The 27028-nt window shown below is 45.5% G+C and overlaps 1 protein-coding gene across 4 annotated transcripts in view; it reads right to left on the reverse strand.

Moving 5' to 3' along the window:
* LOC112263077 (voltage-dependent calcium channel subunit alpha-2/delta-2-like) overlaps nt 1-27028 on the reverse strand; it is a 296787-nt gene that overhangs the window by 148622 nt on the left and 121137 nt on the right. For all 4 annotated transcript variants that reach the window (XM_042331135.1, XM_042331134.1, XM_042331138.1 and 1 more), the window contains exon 4: nt 1556-1615. In XM_042331135.1, the coding sequence (XP_042187069.1) occupies nt 1556-1615 (60 nt within the window). The remainder of the gene's footprint in view (nt 1-1555; nt 1616-27028) is intronic.

Below are 27028 nucleotides of genomic sequence, written 5' to 3' on the forward strand. Positions count from 1 at the left end.
AGAGAGAGAGAGAGAGCGAGAGAGAGGAAGTGACGGGAAGGGGTGAGGGTCAGACAGAAGGAGAGAGACAGAGGGATGAGGTAGAGAGATAATGGGAGAGAGAGAGAGAGCGAGAGAGAGGAAGTGAGGGGAAGGGGTGATGGTCAGACAGAAGGAGAGAGACAGAGGGATGAGGTAGAGAGATAATGGGAGAGAGAGAGAGAGCGAGAGAGAGGAAGTGAGGGGAAGGGGTGATGGTCAGACAGAAGGAGAGAGACAGAGGGATGAGGTAGAGATATAATGGGAGAGAGAGAGAAAGAGAGAGAGAGAGAGGAAGTGAGGGGAAGGGGTGATGGTCAGACAGAAGGAGAGAGACAGAGGGATGAGGTAGAGAGATAATGGGAGAGAGAGAGAAAGAGAGAGAGAGGAAGTGAGGGGAAGGGGTGAGGGTCAGACAGAAGGAGAGAGACAGAGGGATGAGGTAGAGAGATAATGGGAGAGAGAGAGAAAGAGAGAGAGAGGAAGTGAGTGGGAAAGGGAGAGAGCTGGCTTTTCCACTTGAAGAGACGGTGAAACCATATTGGATGCAGTTACCTATGAACAGGTGTGCTGTGTGAGGGCACTGTGACCCAAATGCAACTACCTGCATGGGTACACATCCGATTGAGCAACATTAAAGCTGACCAGCTGGCCACAGGCAGACAGAGATGAAGGCATCAGTCCTGCCTGGCCCTGAGCGAAGGGGACAGATGCACTGACAGACAGAACCACCCTGGGTCGGTGGGAACAGTGGGTGGAGAGAGGTGCAGGCACTGCCACCCCCAAACTTCGGCTTCAGTGTAAGCGACCATGAATAAAAATGGACTTCGCTGGGAAGTATGGCTCATAATAATTTTTAAAAAATCAGTTAAAGCCTATTCTCAAATATCCCCTGGGAGGCGAGGGGTTAAAAATCTATTTGTGGTAAGTGTACCATGACAGCTAGCTCGTATCCCTGGAGACAGAAGATACACACACACACACTCCCCGCTGTTGTATCTTGTGATGGTTGTGAGAATGAGTGTGTGTGTGTATATATACGGGGCATCTGTGTGTTTGTAAATCTGAGAATGAGTGGAGCACACACAAACAGACACATACAGATACACACACAAACGCACCAAAAACACGCATCAAACACGCACAAAACACAAGCCAAGTAACACTGAAAGTTCTGAGATGTTGACATTAACAGGGAGTGGTGTTCTGCTGTTTTAAAGGTCAGGTGTTGGAAAGTACAAAGTTCAACCTGCTTTGGCCTTACACGCACAACACAGATTCACCATTATGTAGAAATAGGCCGTGGGACATTATCAAATGCTCAAACATACATAAAACATCTTCACATCTTCACTCTGGGTGGTGCATGTAAGTGTGTGCATGTGCCTGTAATTCTGATAGCATTGACATTTAAAAGACAACAAAATACAGGTTGAGTTACTTATATTTAAATGTAAATATGAAGAGACAGATAGAGTGCGAGAGATGGGTAGAAATATGGATGAGGGAGGGAGGGAGAGGGAGGCTCTAACTTTACCTTGATACTGTCCAGCCAGGGAAAATCTGTCTGCAGCTGCTCCGCCTCCCTGGCCAGCCTCTATACAGGAAACACACATGAAGCAGAGGTCAGGGTCAAGGGTCAATACAGAGGTCAGGGTTAAAGGCTCCTCTGGTTCAGTGGGTAGGTGTCAGAGTGTGTGGTTGTGTGTGTGTGTGCCAACCTGTTCTCTAGGGAAAACACTAAGTGAACTAAGTGCTGTTCATAGACTGTATAATTCTAGAGGCAGTGACTGGTGCCAAGCTCAGCATGCTCCTCAATGGGCTTACACATTTCTCCTAACTGTCAGGGGAATTTCATTTCTGTAAGGCGCAAGCTAAATGACTACAATTTCAGACCATGTACTGTAGCAAAATGGTGCCAGACATATTTAGGCTAGCTATAGTGTGTTGGAGAAAAACTGTGATTACAACGGTGTTATTCCAAGGGGTAATACAGTTAGCATTTGGAGTGGAGAAGGTGAGGGCCATTGAATAACATGAACATGTTGAATAAAATTTCACTTTTCCAAATCAAAAGGACAAGGAATTTTTGTCAAATGCCTTTTCGTGGCTGAAGGGGTTCAGTGCAATGTTGCTTGCTTTATTTTCGTATTCTCTGCACGTTTTTCGCATTTTGGTTCATAACTATTAATAGTTATAATTTAGGTCTGACATAATTAATTGCACAGGGATTATAACATGGAGTATTACTGTCTATGTGTAGAAGCTTATGGGCGACAGACAATATCTCGTCGCCCAATGGCAAAATAGAGTGTCTCTAAAGAGACAGTCTCTTCACTGTGTGTCTGCATGGTACCATGCCTCAGTACTGTGTCTAGGTTTCCTCTCTGTTCCCACTTCAACCCCCTAGGGAAATATCTGGTTTGCGTCCCCTATCAGCCAGTCAGCCAGCCAGCCAGTCAACAAGCCAGTCAGCCAACCAGTCATCCACCCAGCCAGTCAGGCAGTCAGTCAGTCAGCCATCCAGCCACACAGTCCCTGGGCTAGAAAATTACAAACCCTTTTTAGACTCCCACTAAGTGGACTTTCATTTCTGGTACATCATCAAAGGGACCACATTCCCCAAGCACATTTTCTTCTCTCCTAAAGGACGGACAGTGATAAACTCTCGTTAGAGAAAGAAGTGTCCTATTTCTGTCTGAAGGTCCATCCCCCCGAAACCCCATCACTAAGACCCTCCCACTCACAGCTAGCCAGACCTAGCCCCTCCTACTCCGTTTATGATATCACTAACCTTGTTAGTGAAACAATAGCTGAATGCCAGGATCATAAGGGTCTTAATCACCTGAATGAGGATTATATTAAAAAACAATGAAATGTAGATTTTATTCAGTCACAACTAATGAGGTGAACCAGTGAAACAATGACACATACAGCAGAGCTAATTAGTCTAATGAAATGATCGCCACAAAGTTCATTAAATGAAACTTCCTCAGTTGTGTGACAGTGTGGCGTTGTGTATATAACGGAGGGGTCAACCTAGCTAAAGGGCACTCTTGAGTGTTCGTAATCCAACAGTTTTCAATTAGCGATCAACAGTGGAGTGTGCTGCTGGCTAAACAATTACTTCCAGATTCGACACTGCTCTGAACTGGCCTGAGAACTGAACATATGGCTAAAGGGTTAGCCCTCTATGCCACATATGGCAAAACAATAACAGATGTAAGTGAGAACCTTTTCTCTCACCCTTCATGTATAGTATGACTTTACATATACTGTAAATGATTTGTGAATGCTTATGAAGATATAAAGCCTTTACGAGTTGTTGTTTGTCTAAAGTGGGACCTTTCAATGCCAAACGGTGGTAGTCCGTCAATACATCTCTGTCTATCTGTTACGTCTCTTCAAGGAGACGGAAATTCTAAAAAGGGGAAGAGGACATGAATCATGATGAATGAGGAAATACAAATGTAGTCCATGACACTGCATATGAAGAATGGTTCCTCCCTCCTTCTCTGTCCTTCCTTCCTGATGATCTGTCTTCTTCCCCAGTCATCTGTTTCTCTGGCTTCTTCCTCAGTCGTCTGTTTCTCTGGCTTCTTCCTCAGTTGTCTGTCTCTGGCTTCTTCCTCAGTCATCTGTTTCTCTGGCTTCTTCCTCAGTCATCTGTTTCTCTGGCTTCTTCCTCAGTCATCTGTTTCTCTGTCTTCTTCCCCAGTCATCTGTTTCTCTGGCTTCTTCCCCAGTCATCTGTTTCTCTGGCTTCTTCCCCAGTCATCTGTTTCTCTGTCTTCTTCCCCAGTCATCTGTTTCTCTGGCTTCTTCCTCAGTCGTCTGTTTCTCTGGCTTCTTCCTCAGTCATCTGTTTCTCTGGCTTCTTCCTCAGTCGTCTGTTTCTCTGGCTTCTTCCTCAGTCGTCTGTTTCTCTGGCTTCTTCCTCAGTCATCTGTTTCTCTGGCTTTTTCCTCAGTCATCTGTTTCTCTGGCTTCTTCCTCAGTCATCTGTTTCTCTGGCTTCTTCCTCAGTTGTCTGTCTCTGGCTTCTTCCTCAGTCATCTGTTTCTCTGGCTTCTTCCTCAGTCATCTGTTTCTCTGGCTTCTTCCTCAGTCATCTGTTTCTCTGGCTTCTTCCTCAGTCATCTGTTTCTCTGGCTTCTTCCTCAGTCGTCTGTTTCTCTGGCTTCTTCTTCAGTATTGTGTTTTTACAGTCTCTCAGTAAGGCTCCATGTCTCTGGGCCGTATCTCTCCTCTAGCAGCTTAAAGTAGTACCTCCCTGCTCCAAAACAGCCATGTGTCTTCATGTGTCTCTCCTACTGTGTGTTGGCCCAGATGAATGGGCTACACAAACAGACCATGAATCAGACTGAGAGACGGACAGGGGGTATATAATCTATGTTGGTGGCTGGAGCCAAGCCACTTAGTGCAGCTGGATGAGCATAGTGAGATCAGAACAGTACAGAACAGATAAGATCAGCACAGCACAGGCCGGCCAACACAGTACAGAGACATGGACCCAGTCTAACTACTGTAACACAGCACAGTCCAGCAGTTTCAATATCACTGCTTTAATGTCTCTAACACCATCTATATCACTGATGGTGATGCTACAGACAAGGTCAAGCAGTAGAAACACTGTGTGCTGTCCACAGAGTGCTTTACTGTAGCTATACATCTCCAACCCTTCACACTATATCATCGACTAGCTGACAGTATTACTGTACTGTACAAGAGGTGGATGGATCATCAGAGCTGTTTGTTCAGTCCTTGTCTGTGATGTTACTGCACACCTGGCGGATCCGAGGATCTCTCTCTAACGATCTCTCTCTCTCTATCTCTCTGTCTCTCTCTCACTTCTAAACTTGTGGAACTTAAAAGCCATAATGAAAAGCTCAGTGAGAGGCGATTAGCACATTTAATATTCCTAACTGTTCTATTTGCTCTGTTCCAGAGGATTTGCTCTGTTCCAAAGTTGTGTTATTTTAGGAGGAATGACAGCATACCAGGGTCCAGCCATGTCATGCTGTGTTGAGCCCACTAAACGACACACCACACCGTAACGCCTGCCCCGCCCACCCGCCTGTCTGATTTCTGCAGTGAGTTAGGGTCCTCCAGTCCAGACCTCCACTCAGCCGGCCTGTGTGACAATAAGGGCACTCAGCACAACACATTGTTCTCCGGGTTGATCTCGAGGGCACTCGAAAAACAACACTACACAGGCCACTCAACAAAACACACTGTGTTTAGTCCGTGTGATTGCGGCAGCAGTGTATTGCGGCACTCAACACCTGTTTATTGACCTCTAAACACTGTGTCTGGGTGACATACAGTAGTCTGCAATAACATACGGCCCTTAACACTGTGCATGACTGCTAAAGGTGGTTCGATCCCCACAGTGACATCTGCAGTTAGCAAAGCCCCAAAAACAAGTCTGCTCTGACTTCCTGCCTGTCAATCTTACCAGTGACCAAGTGAGCATTCAGACACTTCCTTCACATAAGGTTAAATCTACCAGTTGGTCAGCAGTATTTTGCCTGAGTCCTATCACCCTGTGTCCAGTAGGGGGAGAAGCTCCAGTCTGACTGGACCAGTGGTCCTCCTCAGCAGCCAGCCAGTTGAGCCTGTTAGAGTGAGTGCAGTCCGTCTGCAGAGAGAGTCCATTATGTCTGTCTCTCTTCTAGCACTGGGCTGGGATTATGGTCAATCATAGAAATCACTCAGTCCCACAACCACCACCACAGATGGAGGGACTTTCAGCTCCAGAATTTAAAATATCTCAGACTAACACTTTCTCTCTCTTTCTGTCTCCCCCATTATTTTATCTCTTCCTCCTGCTTTGTCCTCCATCATATGCCGTACATAACCTGTCACTTTCTCTCCATCTGTCTTACTTTCTACCTATCAACAGGGTTTTACCCCTCCTCTCACTTGGTCTCAATCTAACCACAAGACTATTTCCAGCCACTTAAAGTGACTTAAAAAAAATACTGTCAATTAATAAATCAATCATCGATTACTCTCTGAGAAGAACAGAGAAGTATATTGTGTACAGTACAATGATGTATTCATGGACCCTTCTAGAGTCGGCTTCCTATTCCGCAACAAAGCCTCCTTCACTCACGCCGCCAAACTTACCCTAGTAAAACTGACTATCCTACCGATCCTCGGCTTCAGCGATGTCATTTACCAAATAGCTTCCAATACTCTACTCAGCAAACTGGATGCAGTTTATCACAGTGCCATCCGTTTTGTCACTAAAGCACCTTATACCACCCACCACTGCGACTTTTATGCTCTAGTTTGCTGGCCCTCGCTACATATTCGTCGCCAGACCCACTGGCTCCAGGTCATCTACAAGTCCATGCTAGGTAAATCTCAGTTCACTGGTCACGATGGCAACACCCATCCGTAGCACGTGCTCCAGCAGGTGTATCTCACTGATCATCCCTAAAGCCAACACCTCATTTGGCCGCCTTTCATTCCAGTTCTCTGCTGCCTGTGACTGGAACAAATTGCAAAAATCGCTGAAGTTGGAGACTTTTATCTCCCTCACCAACTTCAAACATCTGCTATCTGAGCAGCTAACCGATCGCTGCAGCTGTACATAGTCTATCGGTAAATAGCCCACCCAATTTACCTACCTCATCCCCATACTGTTTATATTTATTTACTTTTCTGCTCTTTTGCACACCAGTATCTCTACCTGCACATAACCATCTGATCATTTATCACTCCAGTGTTAATCTGCTAAATTGTAATTATTCACCTACCTCCTCATGCCTTTTGCACACAATGTATATAGACTCTCTCTTTTTTCTTTTTTTTCTACTGTATTATTGACTTGTTAATTGTTTACTCCATGTGTAACTCTGTGTTGTCTGTTCACACTGCTATGCTTTATCTTGGCCAGGTATCTTGGCCAGGTCGCAGTTGTAAATGAGAACTTGTTCTCCAGTAGCCTACCTGGTTAAATAAAGGTGAAATAAAAAAATAAAAATAAATGTACTGTACATGATTGCATCATTGTACTGTACACCCTTGAAATGAATGCAAGTGGGAACACAGCATTGATGTGGACCTCACGCATTGGCATATTGTCATGTATGTTCTCCTAATTAGACTAAGCCCTATAATGAGAGACATCCAATGTGAAGTTCTGATTCCTGTGCTGAGAGGACAGTGATAACATGACCATACTGTTCTCTCCTCAGAGAGACACAACAATATGAAGGTCAATAATGAGGAGAAATAATGACCCTTAATCCCAGGTCCCTGGTTACTCTCCCATATGCAGCTGGGCATTGTAGTTCTTCTGAGCTGGCTTGGAATGAGGAAGTGCGTGGATGGGAGAAAGACCCTGCGGGTGTGGTTGGGAGACCCGGTCTCTGTTCTGTGGTCCAAAGAGACCTGTGGCGGGCCCGTTCTGCAGAGGCTGTGTGCGTAGTGCTATTATAGCCCTGTGCAGAGATAATCCCTGCCTTTGTTTCCCCCTAATCTTCCCTCCACAACGGAAATTATATCACTTCCTCTTGCATTTCCCCGCTCCTCATCACAGTCTGTCTGTCTGTCTCTCGCTCTGCCGTTTCCACAGAGACCAGTTACACATCCCATTCTGCCTCCAGAATGCCAGATTTCTATAGCAGAACACCATATTTCTATAGCAGAACACCATATTTCTATAGCAGAACACCCCATTTCTATAGCAGAACACCCCATTTCTATAGCAGAACACCAGATTTCTATAGCAGAACACCCCATTTCTATAGCAGAACACCCGATTTCTATAGCAGAACACCAGATTTCTATAGCAGAACACCCCATTTCTGTAGCAGAACACCCAATTTCTATAGCAGAACACCCCATTTCTATAGCAGAACACCCAATTTCTATAGCAGAACACCCCATTTATATAGCAGAACACCCCATTTCTATAGCAGAACACCAGATTTCTATAGCAGAACACCCCATTTCTATAGCAGAACACCCCATTTCTGTAGCAGAACACCCAATTTCTATAGCAGAACACCCCATTTCTATAGCAGAACACCCCATTTCTATAGCAGAACACCCTATTTCTATAGCAGAACACCAGATTTCTATAGCAGAACACCAGATTTCTATAGCAGAACACCAGATTTCTATAGCAGAACACCCAATTTCTATAGCAGAACACCCTATTTCTATAGCAGAACACCCTATTTCTATAGCAGAACACCCCATTTCTGTAGCAGAACACCCAATTTCTATAGCAGAACACCCCATTTCTATAGCAGAACACCCCATTTCTATAGCAGAACACCCCATTTCTATAGCAGAACACCCCATTTCTATAGCAGAACACCCTACTTCTATAGAAGAATAACATATTTCTAAAGAACACCAGCTTTCTATAGCAGAACACCAGATTTCTATAGCAGAACACCCCATTTCTATAGCAGAACACCCCATTTCTATAGCAGAACACCAGATTTCTATAGCAGAACACCCCATTTCTATAGCAGAACACCCTACTTCTATAGAAGAATAACATATTTCTAAAGAACACCAGCTTTCTATAGTAGAACACCAGATTTCTATAGCAGAACACCCCATTTCTATAGCAGAACACCCCATTTCTATAGCAGAACACCCCATTTCTATAGCAGAACACCAGATTTCTATAGCAGAACACCCCATTTCTATAGCAGAACACCCCATTTCTATAGCAGAACACCAGATTTCTATAGCAGAACACCCCATTTCTATAGCAGAACACCCTACTTCTATAGAAGAATAACATATTTCTAAAGAACACCAGATTTCTATAGCAGAACACCCCATTTCTATAGCAGAACACCCCATTTCTATAGCAGAACACCCTACTTCTATAGAAGAATAACATATTTCTAAAGAACACCAGCTTTCTATAGCAGAACACCAGATTTCTATAGAACACCAGATTTCTATAGAACACCAGATTTCTATAGCAGAACACCAGATTTCTATAGAACACCAGATTTCTATAGAACACCAGATTTCTATAGCAGAACACCAGATTTCTATAGAACACCAGCTTTCTATAGCAGAACACCAGATTTCTATAGAACACCAGCTTTCTATAGCAGAACACCAGATTTCTATAGAACACCAGCTTTCTATAGCAGAACACCAGATTTCTATAGAACACCAGATTTCTATAGAACACCAGATTTCTATAGCAGAACACCAGATTTCTATAGAACACCAGATTTCTATAGAACACCAGATTTCTATAGCAGAACACCAGATTTCTATAGAACACCAGATTTCTATAGAACACCAGATTTCTATAGAACACCAGATTTCTATAGAACACCAGATTTCTATAGAACACCAGATTTCTATAGCAGAACACCAGATTTCTATAGAACACCAGATTTCTATAGCAGAACACCAGATTTCTATAGCAGAACACCAGATTTCTATAGCAGAACACCAGATTTCTATAGCAGAACACCAGATTTCTATAGCAGAACACCAGATTTCTATAGCAGAACACCAGATTTCTATAGCAGAACACCAGATTTCTGTAGCAGAACACCAGATTTCTGTAGTAGAACACCAGATTTCTAGAGCAGAACACCCGGTTTCTATAGCAGAACACCAGATTTCTGTAGTAGAACACCAGATTTCTAGAGCAGAACACCCGGTTTCTATAGCAGAACACCAGATTTCTGTAGTAGAACACCAGATTTCTATAGCAGAACACCAGATGTCTATAGCAGAACACCAGATTTCTATAGCAGAACACCAGATTTCTATAGCAGAACACCAGATTTCTATAGCAGAACACCAGATTTCTATAGCAGAACACCAGATGTCTATAGCAGAACACCAGATTTCTATAGCAGAACAACATATTTCTATAGCAAAATAACATATTTCTATAGCAAAATAACATATTTCTATAGCAAAAGAACATATTTCTATAGCAGAACACCAGATTTCTGTAGCAGAACACCAGATTTCTGTAGTAGAACACCAGATTTCTAGAGCAGAACACCCGGTTTCTATAGCAGAACACCAGATTTCTGTAGTAGAACACCAGATTTCTAGAGCAGAACACCAGATTTCCAAATACAGCTTTCTATATTAGAATTCTTGAACACCAGTTTTGCACAGTAGCCTACAACAGCAGCTTTCTATTCTGGTGTGTTTCTAAAATGAGCAGCAGCTCGCTTTCTATTGTTGATCACTATCTGTCTTTACTAGAATGCCTGGTTTTAGTAGAACACCAGATTTCTATAGTAGAATGCAAGCTTTCTACACCAGAGTACCATCATTCGAGTTTGACATACTGTATAACAGCTTTCTGCATACAGTATGAACATGATCTTGTCATACAAAGGAAAGTACTGATGTTAAATGACTAGATCAATGGGATCACAGCTGGTTTAAAACATAATTTCTCCACTCAAGGCTACAGCAGAGAAGAGTCAGACTGTTGGACCTGTTTTATCTCAAGACCATATTAATATAGCACTTACTCATCAGCCTCACTGAAACTACCAGACCTAAACTATTATGAAACATATTCTGATAAGATATCCAACCCAGTAGCCATGCCATAGGGTGGCTAATCACATCCCATTCTGCCTCCAGTATGAATCCACCAACTGTAGCTGGCCCAACAGACTTGCATAGAATAGTCCCCCAATCAGGAAGAGCTGCCAGAGTTGTGACTAGAGGGAGTGCAGATACGACCGGAAGTTACTTGTCGTAGCAAGTTAGGAGAGCATTTTAGCTAACCCTTAACCTAACCCTTTTCCTAACTTCAACCTAAGTCTCCTAACCTGCCACATTAATTCTCCTAACCTGCTACAAAAAAGTTAATTCCGGTCATAGCTGTACTCCCTCCAGTCAGAACCTGCTGCCAGCTATCTCCCAAAACACACATCATTCCTGCCAGGCCACATGGGCTATTGGGAGATGTAGTCTTTTTCCATGTGAGATGTGTAGTTCCACAAGAACACACATTTTCCTCATCAATCCACAAATCCTTTGGAACTAAGCAACAGAATCATCACACCATTTCACAAAGTCCTCTAAGAGCAGCTCATTGTGGTCCTAATAATCATTCAATAGAGCAACTACAGGCTGGAATTGTCAGCAAATTCAATTAATTGTCTGTAAATTCATCTGGGTGAATACCAAAAACAACTCTATTAATATCAATGAGTGGTACAGTGTCCTTCCTAACCTAGCTCCAATGCATTAAGTACTGCAGTGCATCTCCTCATGGACTGCACCAGATTTGCCAGTTCTTGCTGTGAGATGTTACCCCACTCTTTCACCAAGGCACCGGCAAGTTCCCAGACATTTCTGGGAGGAATGGTCCTAGCCCTCACCCTCCGATCCAACAGGTCCCAGACGTGCTCAATGGGATTGAGATCCGGGCTCTTCGCTGGCCATGGCAGAACACTGACATTCCTGTCTTGTAGGAAATCACGCACAGAACGAGCTGTATGGCTGGTGGCATTGTCATGCTGGAGGGTCATGTCAGGATGAGCCTGCAGAAAGGGTACCACATGAGGGAGGAGGATGTCTGCCCTTTAACGCACAGCATTGAGATTGCCTGCAATGACAACAAGCTCAGTCCGATGATGCTGTGACACACCGCCCCAGGCCATGACAGACCCTCCACCTCCAAATTGATCCCGCTCCAGAGTACAGGCCTCGGTGTAACGCTCATTCCTTCGACGATAAACGCGAATCCGACCATCACCCCTAGTGAGACAAAACCGCGACTCGCAGGTGAAGAGCACTTTTTGTCAGTCCTGTCTGGTCCAGCAACGGTGGGTTTGTGCCTGGTGAGGACCTGCCTTACAACAGGCCTACAAGCCCTCAGTCCAGCCTCTCTCAGCCTATTGCGGACAGTCTGAGCATTGATGTGCGTTCCTGGTGTAACTCGGGCAGTTGTTGTTGCCATCCTGTACCTGTCCCGCAGGTGTGATGTTCGGATGTACCTATCTATGCCGGTGTTGTTACACGTGGTCTGCCACTGTGAGGACGATCAGCTGTCCACCCTGTCTCCCTGTAGCACTGTCTTAGGTTTCTCACAGTATGGACATTTATTTTTATGCAATTTATTGCCCTGGACACACATGCCTCCTTGCAGCATGCCTAAGGCACGTTCACGCAGATGAGCAGGGACCCTGGGCATCTTTCTTTTGCCCTGAGCCAGTAGAAAGGACTCTTCAGTGTCCCTGGGCATCTTTCTTTTTCCCTGAGCCAGTAGAAAGGCCTCTTTAGTGTCCTAAGTTTTAATAACTGTAAGCTGTTAGTGTCTTATAACGGCTGTTCCACAGGTGCATGTTCATGAATTGTTTATGGTTTATTGAAAAAGCATGGGAAACAGTGTTTAAACCCTTTACAAGGAAGATCTGTGAAGTTATTTGGATTTTTACGAATTATCTTTGAAAGACAGGGTCCTGAAAAAGGGATGTTTCTTTTTTGCCTTTTTTTTAATACAAAAATATATAGATATTATAATATTGTCTTTGCACATTTCAAAATCTAATGTGGTTAACCTTAAAAATAGAAGTGATAAGTGATATTCATATATAAACGATCAAATTCAACCAGAGAGCGCCCTTAGATCACAGGAAAAAGGCACACTTGAGCGTTGCACTTGAATCATGCCCACGGTGAAAGGCTAGGCCTGCTACGCTATGAAACTACACTATTGCAGAGACTTTGATATTACTGGACGCAATTGATACGGTGAAAACAATGTGTGGGGAGGCAGAGGCACAGAAACTCACATGAATACCTTTGTCAGATAACACTGTTAAACGAAGAATGTATGCTATTAAAAGCAATCAAGAGGAAACTCTGACTGGACGACTCAAAAACACCCCAGTTTATGCTCTCCAAATGGACATTAGCTGCGTGGGCAGAGATGCCCATGCATTGACATATTGTTCAGTCTCACGATTCTCGAGCATAAAACGGCATAGTGTGCTGCATGACTATATTGACAAAAACAGATTCGATGGGATGGAATGGTGGGTTCTTTTGCACAGATAGGGCTCCATCCATGGCGGGACAGAGGGCAGGCCTCTGCCTGCTAGTTCTGAATGTGTCTGCCTCTGCCATATGGACACATTGTATGATACACCGAGAGCAACTAGCTGCAAAAGAGCTGAGCACAGAACTCAGAGATACTGCAGCAGGTAACTTCAATTGTAAACTACATCAAATCACATCCACTGCGCTCCTCCTCCACGATGTGGAGATATGGGATTTGAGCATGACAATGTTCTTTTTCACACCGAGGCTTGGTGGTTATCGAGGGGGAGTGTAGGATATATTTTTGCATTGAGAGAGGAGCTGTTGTCATTCACAATGGTTGTAAAAAAAACAGAATTGGTTGACTTTCGGTGTAACGAAAAGAAAATAACAGAAAACAGCAACATTAAGTGTCCTAAAAGAGTGATGACTGCTCACATCCAACGCTTGGAAGAGCACATTGGTACTGACCTACTTCCCAATCCATTTGACTGTGATCCTGGCTCGAGCTGTCATGTGACTGAATGCAGCAGACAATAATGTGGTCACTACGGAGGAGTTTTTTTCCAACTTCCGACTTCAGTGCGTTCAAGACAACTGGGAACACGGGAAAGAAACGAGCTCAGACTGGGATTTTTTTTGGGGGAACGGTCATCAACTCATCAAGAATTACAACTCGGGAACTCTGGGCTCTTTCTAGAGTTCTGACTATCCGACCTAAAGATAAGTAATGTCACGACCTTGTATTTTCAGAGTTCCCAGTTGTCTTGAAAGCACCATAAAACTAATGGTAGACTACCCTTTGCCAGCTCATATCTGCGGTGCTCTCGTCTGCATTAAAGCCAAATATCGATCCAGGTTGGATGCAACAGCAGAAATTAGATGCACACTGTCGACCACGCCCCCTGACTTAGAGAAGTTCCAAGGCATCAAGCACACCCATCTCATTAGTGGTGGTGAAATAAGCTCCATTATGTCAGATTCATTTTCAACTGCCTGTCATCGCCCCACATTAAAAATATGTCATGGTGAGTTGGGTTGACAATCAGAAATACTGTTCAAATGTTTTTCAATTGACTGCCATAGCCCCAAATAAAAAAGTAACCATTGTATGTTAAAATTCCTTTTTTTATTTTACATGGGTGGGGTCGCACCAACTGTTGTCTAGAGAGCGCGCACACTGTTGTCTAGAGAGCATGTGAACTGTTGTCTATAGAGCATTCCAACGGTTGTCTAGAGAGCATGTGAACTGTTGTCTATAGAGCATTCCAACTGTTGTCTATAGAGCATGTGAACTGTTGTCTATAGAGCATTCCAACGGTTGTCTAGAGAGCACGCCAACTGTTGTCTAGAGAGCACGCCAACTGTTGTCTGGAGAGCACGCCAACTGTTGTCTAGAGAGCACGCCAACTGTTGTCTAGAGAGCATGCCAACTGTTGTCTAGAGAGCATGCCAACTGTTGTCTAGAGAGCATGCCAACTGTTGTCTAGAGAGCATGCCAACTGTTGTCTAGAGAGCATGCCAACTGTTGTCTAGAGAGTGAGCCAACTGTTGTCTAGAGACAACGCCAAATGTTGTCTAGAGAGCATGTAAACAGTTGTTTAGAGAGCATGCCAACTGTTGTTTAGAGAGCATGCCAACTGTTGTCTAGAGAGCATGCCAACTGTTGTCTAGAGAGCGCGCCAACTGTTGTCTAGAGACCGCGTCAACTGTTGTCTAGAGAGTGCGCCAACTGTTGTCTAGAGAGCATGCCAACTGTTGTCTAGAGAGCGCGCCAACTGTTGTCTAGAGAGCGCGCCAACTGTTGTCTAGAGAGCGTGCCAACTGTTGTTTGGAGAGCATGCCAACTGTTGTCTAGAGAGCATGCCAACTGTTGTTTGAAGAGCATGCCAACTGTTGTCTAGAGAACATGCCAACTGTTGTCTAGAGAGCATGCCAACTGTTGTCTAGAGAGCATGCCAACTGTTGTCTAGAGAGCATGCCAACTGTTGTCTAGAGAACATGCCAACTGTTGTCTAGAGAGCATGCCAACTGTTGTCTAGACAGCATGCCAACTGTTGTCTAGAGAGCATGCCAACTGTTGTCTAGAGAGCATGACAACTGTAGTTTGGAGAGCATGCCAACTGTTGTCTAGAGAGCATGCCAACTGTTGTCTAGAGAGCGCGCCAAATGTTGTCTAGAGAGCATGCCAACTGTTGTCTAGAGAGTATGCCAACTGTTGTCTAGAGAGCATGCCAACTCTTGTCTAGAGAGTGCGCCAACTATTGTCTAGAGAGCATGCCAACTGTTGTCTAGAGAGCATGCCAACTGTTGTCTAGAGAGCATGCCAACTGTTGTCTAGAGAGCGCGCCAACTGTTGTCTAGAGAGCGCGTCAACTGTTGTCTAGAGAGTGCGCCAACTGTTGTCTAGAGAGCATGCCAACTGTTGTCTAGAGAGCGCGCCAACTGTTGTCTAGAGAGCGCGCCAACTGTTGTCTAGAGAGCATGCCAACTGTTGTCTAGAGAACACGCCAACTGTTGTCTAGAGAGCACGCCAACTGTTGTCTGGAGAGCACGCCAACTGTTGTCTAGAGAGCACGCCAACTGTTGTCTAGAGAGCGAGCCAAATGTTGTCTAGAGAGCATGTAAACAGTTGTCTAGAGAGCATGCCAAATGTTGTCTAGAGAGCATGCCAACTGTTGTCTAGAGAGCATGCCAACTGTTGTCTAGAGAGCATGCCAACTGGTGTCTAGAGAACATGCCAACTGTTGTCTAGAGAGCATGCCAACTGTTGTCTAGACAGCATGCCAACTGTTGTCTAGAGAGCATGCCAACTGTTGTCTAGAGAGCATGACAACTGTTGTTTGGAGAGCATGCCAACTGTTGTCTAGAGAGCATGCCAACTGTTGTCTAGAGAGCGCGCCAAATGTTGTCTAGAGAGCATGCCAACTGTTGTCTAGAGAGTATGCCAACTGTTGTCTAGAGAGCATGCCAACTCTTGTCTAGAGAGTGCGCCAACTATTGTCTAGAGAGCATGCCAACTGTTGTCTAGAGAGCACGCCAACTGTTGTCTAGAGAGCATGCCAACTGTTGTTTGAAGAGCATGCCAACTGTTGTCTAGAGAGCATGCCAACTCTTGTCTAGAGAGTGCGCCAACTATTGTCTAGAGAGCATGCCAACTGTTGTCTAGAGAGCATGCCAACTGTTGTCTAGAGAGCATGCCAACTGTTGTCTAGAGAGCGCGCCAACTGTTGTCTAGAGAGCGCGTCAACTGTTGTCTAGAGAGTGCGCCAACTGTTGTCTAGAGAGCATGCCAACTGTTGTCTAGAGAGCGCGCCAACTGTTGTCTAGAGAGCGCGCCAACTGTTGTCTAGAGAGCATGCCAACTGTTGTCTAGAGAACACGCCAACTGTTGTCTAGAGAGCACGCCAACTGTTGTCTGGAGAGCACGCCAACTGTTGTCTAGAGAGCACGCCAACTGTTGTCTAGAGAGCGAGCCAAATGTTGTCTAGAGAGCATGTAAACAGTTGTCTAGAGAGCATGCCAAATGTTGTCTAGAGAGCATGCCAACTGTTGTCTAGAGAGCATGCCAACTGTTGTCTAGAGAGCATGCCAACTGGTGTCTAGAGAACATGCCAACTGTTGTCTAGAGAGCATGCCAACTGTTGTCTAGACAGCATGCCAACTGTTGTCTAGAGAGCATGCCAACTGTTGTCTAGAGAGCATGACAACTGTTGTTTGGAGAGCATGCCAACTGTTGTCTAGAGAGCATGCCAACTGTTGTCTAGAGAGCGCGCCAAATGTTGTCTAGAGAGCATGCCAACTGTTGTCTAGAGAGTATGCCAACTGTTGTCTAGAGAGCATGCCAACTCTTGTCTAGAGAGTGCGCCAACTATTGTCTAGAGAGCATGCCAACTGTTGTCTAGAGAGCACGCCAACTGTTGTCTAGAGAGCATGCCAACTGTTGTTTGAAGAGCATGCCAACTGTTGTCTAGAGAGCATGCCAACTGTTGTCTAGAGAGCATGCCAACTGTTGTCTAGAGAGCATGCCAACTGTTGTCTAGAGAACATGCCAACTGTTGTCTAGAGAGCATGCCAACTGTTGTCTAGAGAGCATGCCAACTGTTGTCTAGAGAGCATGCCAACTGTTGTCTAGAGAGCATGCCAACTGTTGTCTAGAGAGCATGTGAACTGTTGTCTATAGAGCATTCCAACGGTTGTCTAGAGAGCATGTGAACTGTTGTCTATAGAGCATTCCAACTGTTGTCTATAGAGCATGTGAACTGTTGTCTATAGAGCATTCCAACGGTTGTCTAGAGAGCATGCCAACTGTTGTCTGGAGAGCATGTGAACTGTTGTCTATAGAGCATGTGAACTGTTGTCTAAAAGAGCATGTGAACTGTTGTCTAGAGAGCATGTGAACGGTTGTCTAGAGAGCACGCCAACTGTTGTCTAGAGAGCACGCCAAATGTTGTCTGGAGAGCACTCCAACTGTTGTCTAGAGAGCACGCCAACTGTTGTCTAGAGAGCGAGCAAAATGTTGTCTAGAGAGCATGTAAACAGTTGTCTAGAGAGCATGCCAAATGTTGTCTAGAGAGCATGCCAACTGTTGTCTAGAGAGCATGCCAACTGTTGTTTAGAGAGCATGCCAACTGTTGTCTAGAGAACATGCCAACTGTTGTCTAGAGAGCATGCCAACTGTTGTCTAGACAGCATGCCAACTGTTGTCTAGAGAGCATGCCAACTATTGTCTAGAGAGCATGACAACTGTTGTTTGGAGAGCATGCCAACTGTTGTCTAGAGAGCATGCCAACTGTTGTCTAGAGAGCGCGCCAAATGTTGTCTAGAGAGCATGCCAACTGTTGTCTAGAGAGTATGCCAACTGTTGTCTAGAGAGCATGCCAACTCTTGTCTAGAGAGTGCGCCAACTATTGTCTAGAGAGCATGCCAACTGTTGTCTAGAGAGCACGCCAACTGTTGTCTAGAGAGCATGCCAACTGTTGTCTAGAGAGCGCGCCAACTTTTGTCTAGAGAGCGCGCCAACTGTTGTCTAGAGAGCATGTAAACAGTTGTCTAGAGAGTGAGCCAACTGTTGTCTAGAGACCACGCCAAATGTTGTCTAGAGAGCATGTAAACAGTTGTTTAGAGAGCATGCCAACTGTTGTCTAGAGAGCATGCCAACTGTTGTCTAGAGAGCGCGCCAACTGTTGTCTAGAGAGCGCGTCAACTGTTGTCTAGAGAGTGCGCCAACTGTTGTCTAGAGAGCATGCCAACTGTTGTCTAGAGAGCGCGCCAACTGTTGTCTAGAGAGCGCGCCAACTGTTGTCTAGAGAGCGTGCCAACTGTTGTTTGGAGAGCATGCCAACTGTTGTCTAGAGAGCATGCCAACTGTTGTTTGAAGAGCATGCCAACTGTTGTCTAGAGAGCATGCCAACTGTTGTCTAGAGAGCATGCCAACTGTTGTCTAGAGAGCATGCCAACTGTTGTCTAGAGAGCATGCCAACTGTTGTCTAGAGAGCATGCCAACTGTTGTCTAGAGAGCATGCCAACTGTTGTCTAGAGAGCATGCCAACTGTTGTCTAGAGAGCATGTGAACTGTTGTCTATAGAGCATTCCAACGGTTGTCTAGAGAGCATGTGAACTGTTGTCTATAGAGCATTCCAACTGTTGTTTATAGAGCATGTGAACTGTTGTAAATGAGCATTCCAACGGTTGTCTAGAGAGCATGCCAACTGTTGTCTGGAGAGCATGTGAACTGTTGTCTATAGAGCATGTGAACTGTTGTCTAAAAGAGCATGTGAACTGTTGTCTAGAGAGCATGTGAACGGTTGTCTAGAGAGCACGCCAACTGTTGTCTAGAGAGCACGCCAACTGTTGTCTGGAGAGCACGCCAACTGTTGTCTAGAGAGCACGCCAACTGTTGTCTAGAGAGCGAGCCAAATGTTGTCTAGAGAGCATGTAAACAGTTGTCTAGAGAGCATGCCAAATGTTGTCTAGAGAGCATGCCAACTGTTGTCTAGAGAGCATGCCAACTGTTGTCTAGAGAGCATGCCAACTGTTGTCTAGAGAACATGCCAACTGTTGTCTAGAGAGCATGCCAACTGTTGTCTAGAGAGCATGCCAACTGTTGTCTAGAGAGCATGCCAACTGTTGTCTAGAGAGCATGACAACTGTTGTTTAGAGAGCATGCCAACTGTTGTCTAGAGAGCATGCCAACTGTTGTCTAGAGAGCATGCCAACTGTTGTCTAGAGAGCGCGCCAACTGTTGTCTAGAGAGCGCGTCAACTGTTGTCTAGAGAGTGCGCCAACTGTTGTCTAGAGACCATGCCAACTGTTGTCTAGAGAGCGCGCCAACTGTTGTCTAGAGAGCGCGCCAACTGTTGTCTAGGAGCGTGCCAACTGTTGTTTGGAGAGCATGCCAACTGTTGTCTAGAGAGCATGCCAACTGTTGTTTGAAGAGCATGCCAACTGTTGTCTAGAGAGCATGCCAACTGTTGTCTAGAGAGCATGCCAACTGTTGTCTAGAGAGCATGCCAACTGTTGTCTAGAGAGCATGCCAACTGTTGTCTAGAGAGCATGCCAACTGTTGTCTAGAGAACATGCCAACTGTTGTCTAGAGAGCATGCCAACTGTTGTCTAGAGAGCATGCCAACTGTTGTCTAGAGAGCATGCCAACTGTTGTCTAGAGAGCATGCCAACTGTTGTCTAGAGAGCATGTGAACTGTTGTCTATAGAGCATTCCAACGGTTGTCTAGAGAACATGTGAACTGTTGTCTATAGAGCATTCCAACTGTTGTCTATAGAGCATGTGAACTGTTGTCTATAGAGCATTCCAACGGTTGTCTAGAGAGCATGCCAACTGTTGTCTGGAGAGCATGTGAACTGTTGTCTATAGAGCATGTGAACTGTTGTCTAAAAGAGCATGTGAACTGTTGTCTAGAGAGCATGTGAACGGTTGTCTAGAGAGCACGCCAACTGTTGTCTAGAGAGCACGCCAACTGATGTCTGGAGAGCACGCCAACTGTTGTCTAGAGAGCACGCCAACTGTTGTCTAGAGAGCGAGCCAAATGTTGTCTAGAGAGCATGTAAACAGTTGTCTAGAGAGCATGCCAAATGTTGTCTAGAGAGCATGCCAACTGTTGTCTAGAGAGCATGCCAACTGTTGTCTAGAGAGCATGACAACTGTTGTTTGGAGAGCATGCCAACTGTTGTCTAGAGAGCATGCCAACTGTTGTCTAGAGAGCGCGCCAAATGTTGTCTAGAGAGCATGCCAACTGTTGTCTAGAGAGCATGCCAACTGTTGTCTAGAGAGCATGCCAACTGTTGTCTAGAGAGCATGCCAAATGTTGTCTAGAGAGCATGCCAACTGTTGTCTAGAGAGCATGCCAACTGTTGTCTAGAGAGCATGCCAACTGTTGTCTAGAGAACATGCCAACTGTTGTCTAGAGAGCATGCCAACTGTTGTCTAGAGAGCATGCCAACTGTTGTCTAGAGAGCATGCCAACTGTTGTCTAGAGAGCATGACAACTGTTGTGTCGAGAGCATGCCAACTGTTGTCTAGAGAGCATGCCAACTGTTGTCTAGAGAGCATGCCAACTGTTGTCTAGAGAGCGCGCCAACTGTTGTCTAGAGAGCAACTGTTGTCTAGAGAGTGCGCCAACTGTTGTCTAGAGACCATGCCAACTGTTGTCTAGAGAGCGCGCCAACTGTTGTCTAGAGAGCGCGCCAACTGTTGTCTAGGGAGCGTGCCAACTGTTGTTTGGAGAGCATGCCAACTGTTGTCTAGAGAGCATGCCAACTGTTGTTTGAAGAGCATGCCAACTGTTGTCTAGAGAGCATGCCAACTGTTGTCTAGAGAGCATGCCAACTGTTGTCTAGAGAGCATGCCAACTGTTGTCTAGAGAGCATGCCAACTGTTGTCTAGAGAGCATGCCAACTGTTGTCTAGAGAACATGCCAACTGTTGTCTAGAGAGCATGCCAACTGTTGTCTAGAGAGCATGCCAACTGTTGTCTAGAGAGCATGCCAACTGTTGTCTAGAGAGCATGCCAACTGTTGTCTAGAGAGCATGTGAACTGTTGTCTATAGAGCATTCCAACGGTTGTCTAGAGAACATGTGAACTGTTGTCTATAGAGCATTCCAACTGTTGTCTATAGAGCATGTGAACTGTTGTCTATAGAGCATTCCAACGGTTGTCTAGAGAGCATGCCAACTGTTGTCTGGAGAGCATGTGAACTGTTGTCTATAGAGCATGTGAACTGTTGTCTAAAAGAGCATGTGAACTGTTGTCTAGAGAGCATGTGAACGGTTGTCTAGAGAGCACGCCAACTGTTGTCTAGAGAGCACGCCAACTGTTGTCTGGAGAGCACGCCAACTGTTGTCTAGAGAGCACGCCAACTGTTGTCTAGAGAGCGAGCCAAATGTTGTCTAGAGAGCATGTAAACAGTTGTCTAGAGAGCATGCCAAATGTTGTCTAGAGAGCATGCCAACTGTTGTCTAGAGAGCATGCCAACTGTTGTCTAGAGAGCATGCCAACTGTTGTCTAGAGAACATGCCAACTGTTGTCTAGAGAGCATGCCAACTGTTGTCTAGAGAGCATGCCAACTGTTGTCTAGAGAGCATGCCAACTGTTGTCTAGAGAGCATGACAACTGTTGTTTGGAGAGCATGCCAACTGTTGTCTAGAGAGCATACCAACTGTTGTCTAGAGAGCATGTGAACTGTTGTCTATAGAGCATGCCAACTGTTGTCTAGAGAGCATGTGAACTGTTGTCTATAGAGTATGTGAACTGTTGTCTAGAGAGCATGTGAACTGTTGTCTATAGAGCATTCCAACGGTTGTCTAGAGAGCATGTGAACTGTTGTCTAGAGAGCATGTGAACTGTTGTCTATAGAGCATTCCAACGGTTGTCTAGAGAACATGTGAACTGTTGTCTAGAGAGCATGTGAACGGTTGTCTAGAGAGCACGCCAACTGTTGTTTAGAGAGCATGCCAACTGTTGTCTAGGGAGCATGCCAACTGTTGTCTAGAGAGCATGCCAACTGTTGTCTAGAGCACGCCAACTGTTGTGTAGAGCATGCCAACTGTTGTCTAGAGAGTATGCCAACTGTTGTCTAGAGAGCATGCCAACTGTTGTCTAGAGAGCGCGCCAACTGTTGTCTAGAGAGCGCGCCAACTGTTGTTTGGAGAGCGTGCCAACTGTTGTTTGGAGAGCATGCCAACTGTTGTCTAGAGAGCATGCCAACTGTTGTCTAGAGAGCGCGCCAACTTTTGTCTAGAGAGCGTGCCAACTGTTGTCTAGAGAGCATGCCAACTATTGTCTAGAGAGCATGTGAACTGTTGTCTTGAGAGCATGTGAACTGTTGTCTATAGAGCATGTGAACTGTTGTCTATAGAGCATGTGAACTGTTGTCTATAGAGCATTCCAACTGTTGTCTATAGACCATGTGAACTGTTGTTTATAGAGCATTCCAACGGTTGTCTAGAGAGCATGTGAACTGTTGTCTATAGAGCATTCCAACTGTTGTCTAGAGAGCATGTGAACTGTTGTCTATAGAGCATTCCAATGGTTGTCTAGAGAGCATGTGAACTGTTGTCTAGAGAGCACGTGAACTGTTGTCTAGAGAGCGCACCAACTGTTGTCTAGAGAGCGCGCCAACTATTGTCTAGAGAGTGCGCCAACTGTTGTCTTGAGAGCATGCCAACTGTTGTCTAGAGAGCGCGCCAACTGTTGTCTAGAGAGCGCGCCAACTGTTGTCTAGAGAGCGCGCCAACTGTTGTTTGGAGAGCATGCCAACTGTTGTCTAGAGAGCATGCCAACTGTTGTCTAGAGAGCATGCCAACTGTTGTCTAGAGAGCGCGCCAACTGTTGTCTAGAGAGCGCGCCAACTGTTGTCTAGAGAGCATGCCAACTATTGTCTAGAGAGCATGTGAACTGTTGTCTATAGAGCATTCCAACGGTTGTCTAGAGAGCATGTGAACTGTTGTCTATAGAGCATTCCAACTGTTGTCTATAGAGCATGTGAACTGTTGTCTATAGAGCATTCCAACGGTTGTCTAGAGAGCATGCCAACTGTTGTCTGGAGAGCATGTGAACTGTTGTCTATAGAGCATGTGAACTGTTGTCTAAAAGAGCATGTGAACTGTTGTCTAGAGAGCATGTGAACGGTTGTCTAGAGAGCACGCCAACTGTTGTCTAGAGAGCACGCCAACTGTTGTCTGGAGAGCACGCCAACTGTTGTCTAGAGAGCACGCCAACTGTTGTCTAGAGAGCGAGCCAAATGTTGTCTAGAGAGCATGTAAACAGTTGTCTAGAGAGCATGCCAAATGTTGTCTAGAGAGCATGCCAACTGTTGTCTAGAGAGCATGCCAACTGTTGTCTAGAGAGCATGCCAACTGTTGTCTAGAGAGCATGCCAACTGTTGTCTAGAGAGCATGCCAACTGTTGTCTAGAGAGCATGCCAACTGTTGTCTAGAGAGCATGACAACTGTTGTCTAGAGAGCATGCCAACTGTTGTCTAGAGAGCGCGCCAACTGTTGTCTAGAGAGCGCGTCAACTGTTGTCTAGAGAGTGCGCCAACTGTTGTCTAGAGAGCATGCCAACTGTTGTCTAGAGAGCGCGCCAACTGTTGTCTAGAGAGCGCACCAACTGTTGTCTAGAGAGCGTGCCAACTGTTGTTTGGAGAGCATGCCAACTGTTGTCTAGAGAGCATGCCAACTGTTGTTTGAAGAGCATGCCAACTGTTGTCTAGAGAGCATGCCAACTGTTGTCTAGAGAGCGCGCCAACTGTTGTCTAGAGAGCGCGCCAACTGTTGTCTAGAGAGCGTGCCAACTGTTGTTTGGAGAGCATGCCAACTGTTGTCTAGAGAGCATGCCAACTGTTGTCTAGAGAGCATGCCAACTGTTGTCTAGAGAGCATGCCAACTGTTGTCTAGAGAGCATGTGAACTGTTGTCTATAGAGCATTCCAACGGTTGTCTAGAGAACATGTGAACTGTTGTCTATAGAGCATTCCAACTGTTGTCTATAGAGCATGTGAACTGTTGTCTATAGAGCATTCCAACGGTTGTCTAGAGAGCATGCCAACTGTTGTCTCGAGAGCATGTGAACTGTTGTCTATAGAGCATGTGAACTGTTGTCTAGAGAGCATGTGAACGGTTGTCTAGAGAGCACGCCAACTGTTGTCTAGAGAGCACGCCAACTGTTGTCTGGAGAGCACGCCAACTGTTGTCTAGAGAGCACGCCAACTATTGTCTAGAGAGCGAGCCAAATGTTGTCTAGAGAGCATGTAAACAGTTGTCTAGAGAGCATGCCAAATGTTGTCTAGAGAGCATGCCAACTGTTGTCTAGAGAGCATGCCAACTGTTGTCTAGAGAGCATGCCAACTGTTGTCTAGAGAACATGCCAACTGTTGTCTAGAGAGCATGCCAACTGTTGTCTAGAGAGCATGCCAACTGTTGTCTAGAGAGCATGCCAACTGTTGTCTAGAGAGCATGACAACTGTTGTTTGGAGAGCATGCCAACTGTTGTCTAGAGAGCATACCAACTGTTGTCTAGAGAGCATGTGAACTGTTGTCTATAGAGCATTCCAACGGTTGTCTAGAGAGCATGTGAACTGTTGTCTAGAGAGCATGTGAACTGTTGTCTATAGAGCATTCCAACGGTTGTCTAGAGAACATGCCAACTGTTGTCTAGAGAGTATGCCAACTGTTGTCTAGAGAGCATGCCAACTGTTGTCTAGAGAGCGCGCCAACTGTTGTCTAGAGAGCGCGCCAACTGTTGTTTGGAGAGCGTGCCAACTGTTGTTTGGAGAGCATGCCAACTGTTGTCTAGAGAGCATGCCAACTGTTGTCTAGAGAGCGCGCCAACTTTTGTCTAGAGAGCGTGCCAACTGTTGTCTAGAGAGCATGCCAACTATTGTCTAGAGAGCATGTGAACTGTTGTCTTGAGAGCATGTGAACTGTTGTCTATAGAGCATGTGAACTGTTGTCTATAGAGCATGTGAACTGTTGTCTATAGAGCATTCCAACTGTTGTCTATAGACCATGTGAACTGTTGTTTATAGAGCATTCCAACGGTTGTCTAGAGAGCATGTGAACTGTTGTCTATAGAGCATTCCAACTGTTGTCTAGAGAGCATGTGAACTGTTGTCTATAGAGCATTCCAATGGTTGTCTAGAGAGCATGTGAACTGTTGTCTAGAGAGCACGTGAACTGTTGTCTAGAGAGCGCACCAACTGTTGTCTAGAGAGCGCGCCAACTGTTGTCTAGAGAGCGCACCAACTGTTGTCTAGAGAGCATGCCAACTGTTGTCTAGAGAGCATGCCAACTGTTGTCTAGAGAGCATGCCAACTGTTGTCTAGAGAGCACGCCAACTGTTGTCTGGAGAGCATGCCAACTGTTGTCTAGAGAGCATGCCAACTGTTGTCTAGAGAGCATGCCAACTGTTGTCTAGAGAGCATGCCAACTGTTGTCTAGAGAGCATGCCAACTGTTGTCTAGAGAGCATGCCAACTGTTGTCTAGAGAGCATGTGAACTGTTGTCTATAGAGCATTCCAACGGTTGTCTAGAGAGCATGTGAACTGTTGTCTATAGAGCATTCCAACTGTTGTCTATAGAGCATGTGAACTGTTGTCTATAGAGCATTCCAACGGTTGTCTAGAGAGCATGCCAACTGTTGTCTGGAGAGCATGTGAACTGTTGTCTATAGAGCATGTGAACTGTTGTCTAAAAGAGCATGTGAACTGTTGTCTAGAGAGCATGTGAACGGTTGTCTAGAGAGCACGCCAACTGTTGTCTAGAGAGCACGCCAACTGTTGTCTGGAGAGCACGCCAACTGTTGTCTAGAGAGCACGCCAACTGTTGTCTAGAGAGCGAGCCAAATGTTGTCTAGAGAGCATGTAAACAGTTGTCTAGAGAGCATGCCAAATGTTGTCTAGAGAGCATGCCAACTGTTGTCTAGAGAGCATGCCAACTGTTGTCTAGAGAGCATGCCAACTGTTGTCTAGAGAACATGCCAACTGTTGTCTAGAGAGCATGCCAACTGTTGTCTAGAGAGCATGCCAACTGTTGTCTAGAGAGCATGCCAACTGTTGTCTAGAGAGCATGACAACTGTTGTCTAGAGAGCATGCCAACTGTTGTCTAGAGAGCGCGCCAACTGTTGTCTAGAGAGCGCGTCAACTGTTGTCTAGAGAGTGCGCCAACTGTTGTCTAGAGAGCATGCCAACTGTTGTCTAGAGAGCGCGCCAACTGTTGTCTAGAGAGCGCGCCAACTGTTGTCTAGAGAGCGTGCCAACTGTTGTTTGGAGAGCATGCCAACTGTTGTCTAGAGAGCATGCCAACTGTTGTTTGAAGAGCATGCCAACTGTTGTCTAGAGAGCATGCCAACTGTTGTCTAGAGAGCATGCCAACTGTTGTCTAGAGAGCATGCCAACTGTTGTCTAGAGAACATGCCAACTGTTGTCTAGAGAGCATGCCAACTGTTGTCTAGAGAGCATGCCAACTGTTGTCTAGAGAGCATGCCAACTGTTGTCTAGAGAGCATGCCAACTGTTGTCTAGAGAGCATGTGAACTGTTGTCTATAGAGCATTCCAACGGTTGTCTAGAGAACATGTGAACTGTTGTCTATAGAGCATTCCAACTGTTGTCTATAGAGCATGTGAACTGTTGTCTATAGAGCATTCCAACGGTTGTCTAGAGAGCATGCCAACTGTTGTCTCGAGAGCATGTGAACTGTTGTCTATAGAGCATGTGAACTGTTGTCTAGAGAGCATGTGAACGGTTGTCTAGAGAGCACGCCAACTGTTGTCTAGAGAGCACGCCAACTGTTGTCTGGAGAGCACGCCAACTGTTGTCTAGAGAGCACGCCAACTATTGTCTAGAGAGCGAGCCAAATGTTGTCTAGAGAGCATGTAAACAGTTGTCTAGAGAGCATGCCAAATGTTGTCTAGAGAGCATGCCAACTGTTGTCTAGAGAGCATGCCAACTGTTGTCTAGAGAGCATGCC

This window comes from Oncorhynchus tshawytscha, linkage group LG02 (assembly GCF_018296145.1).
Source record: "Oncorhynchus tshawytscha isolate Ot180627B linkage group LG02, Otsh_v2.0, whole genome shotgun sequence".
NCBI lineage: Eukaryota > Metazoa > Chordata > Actinopteri > Salmoniformes > Salmonidae > Oncorhynchus > Oncorhynchus tshawytscha.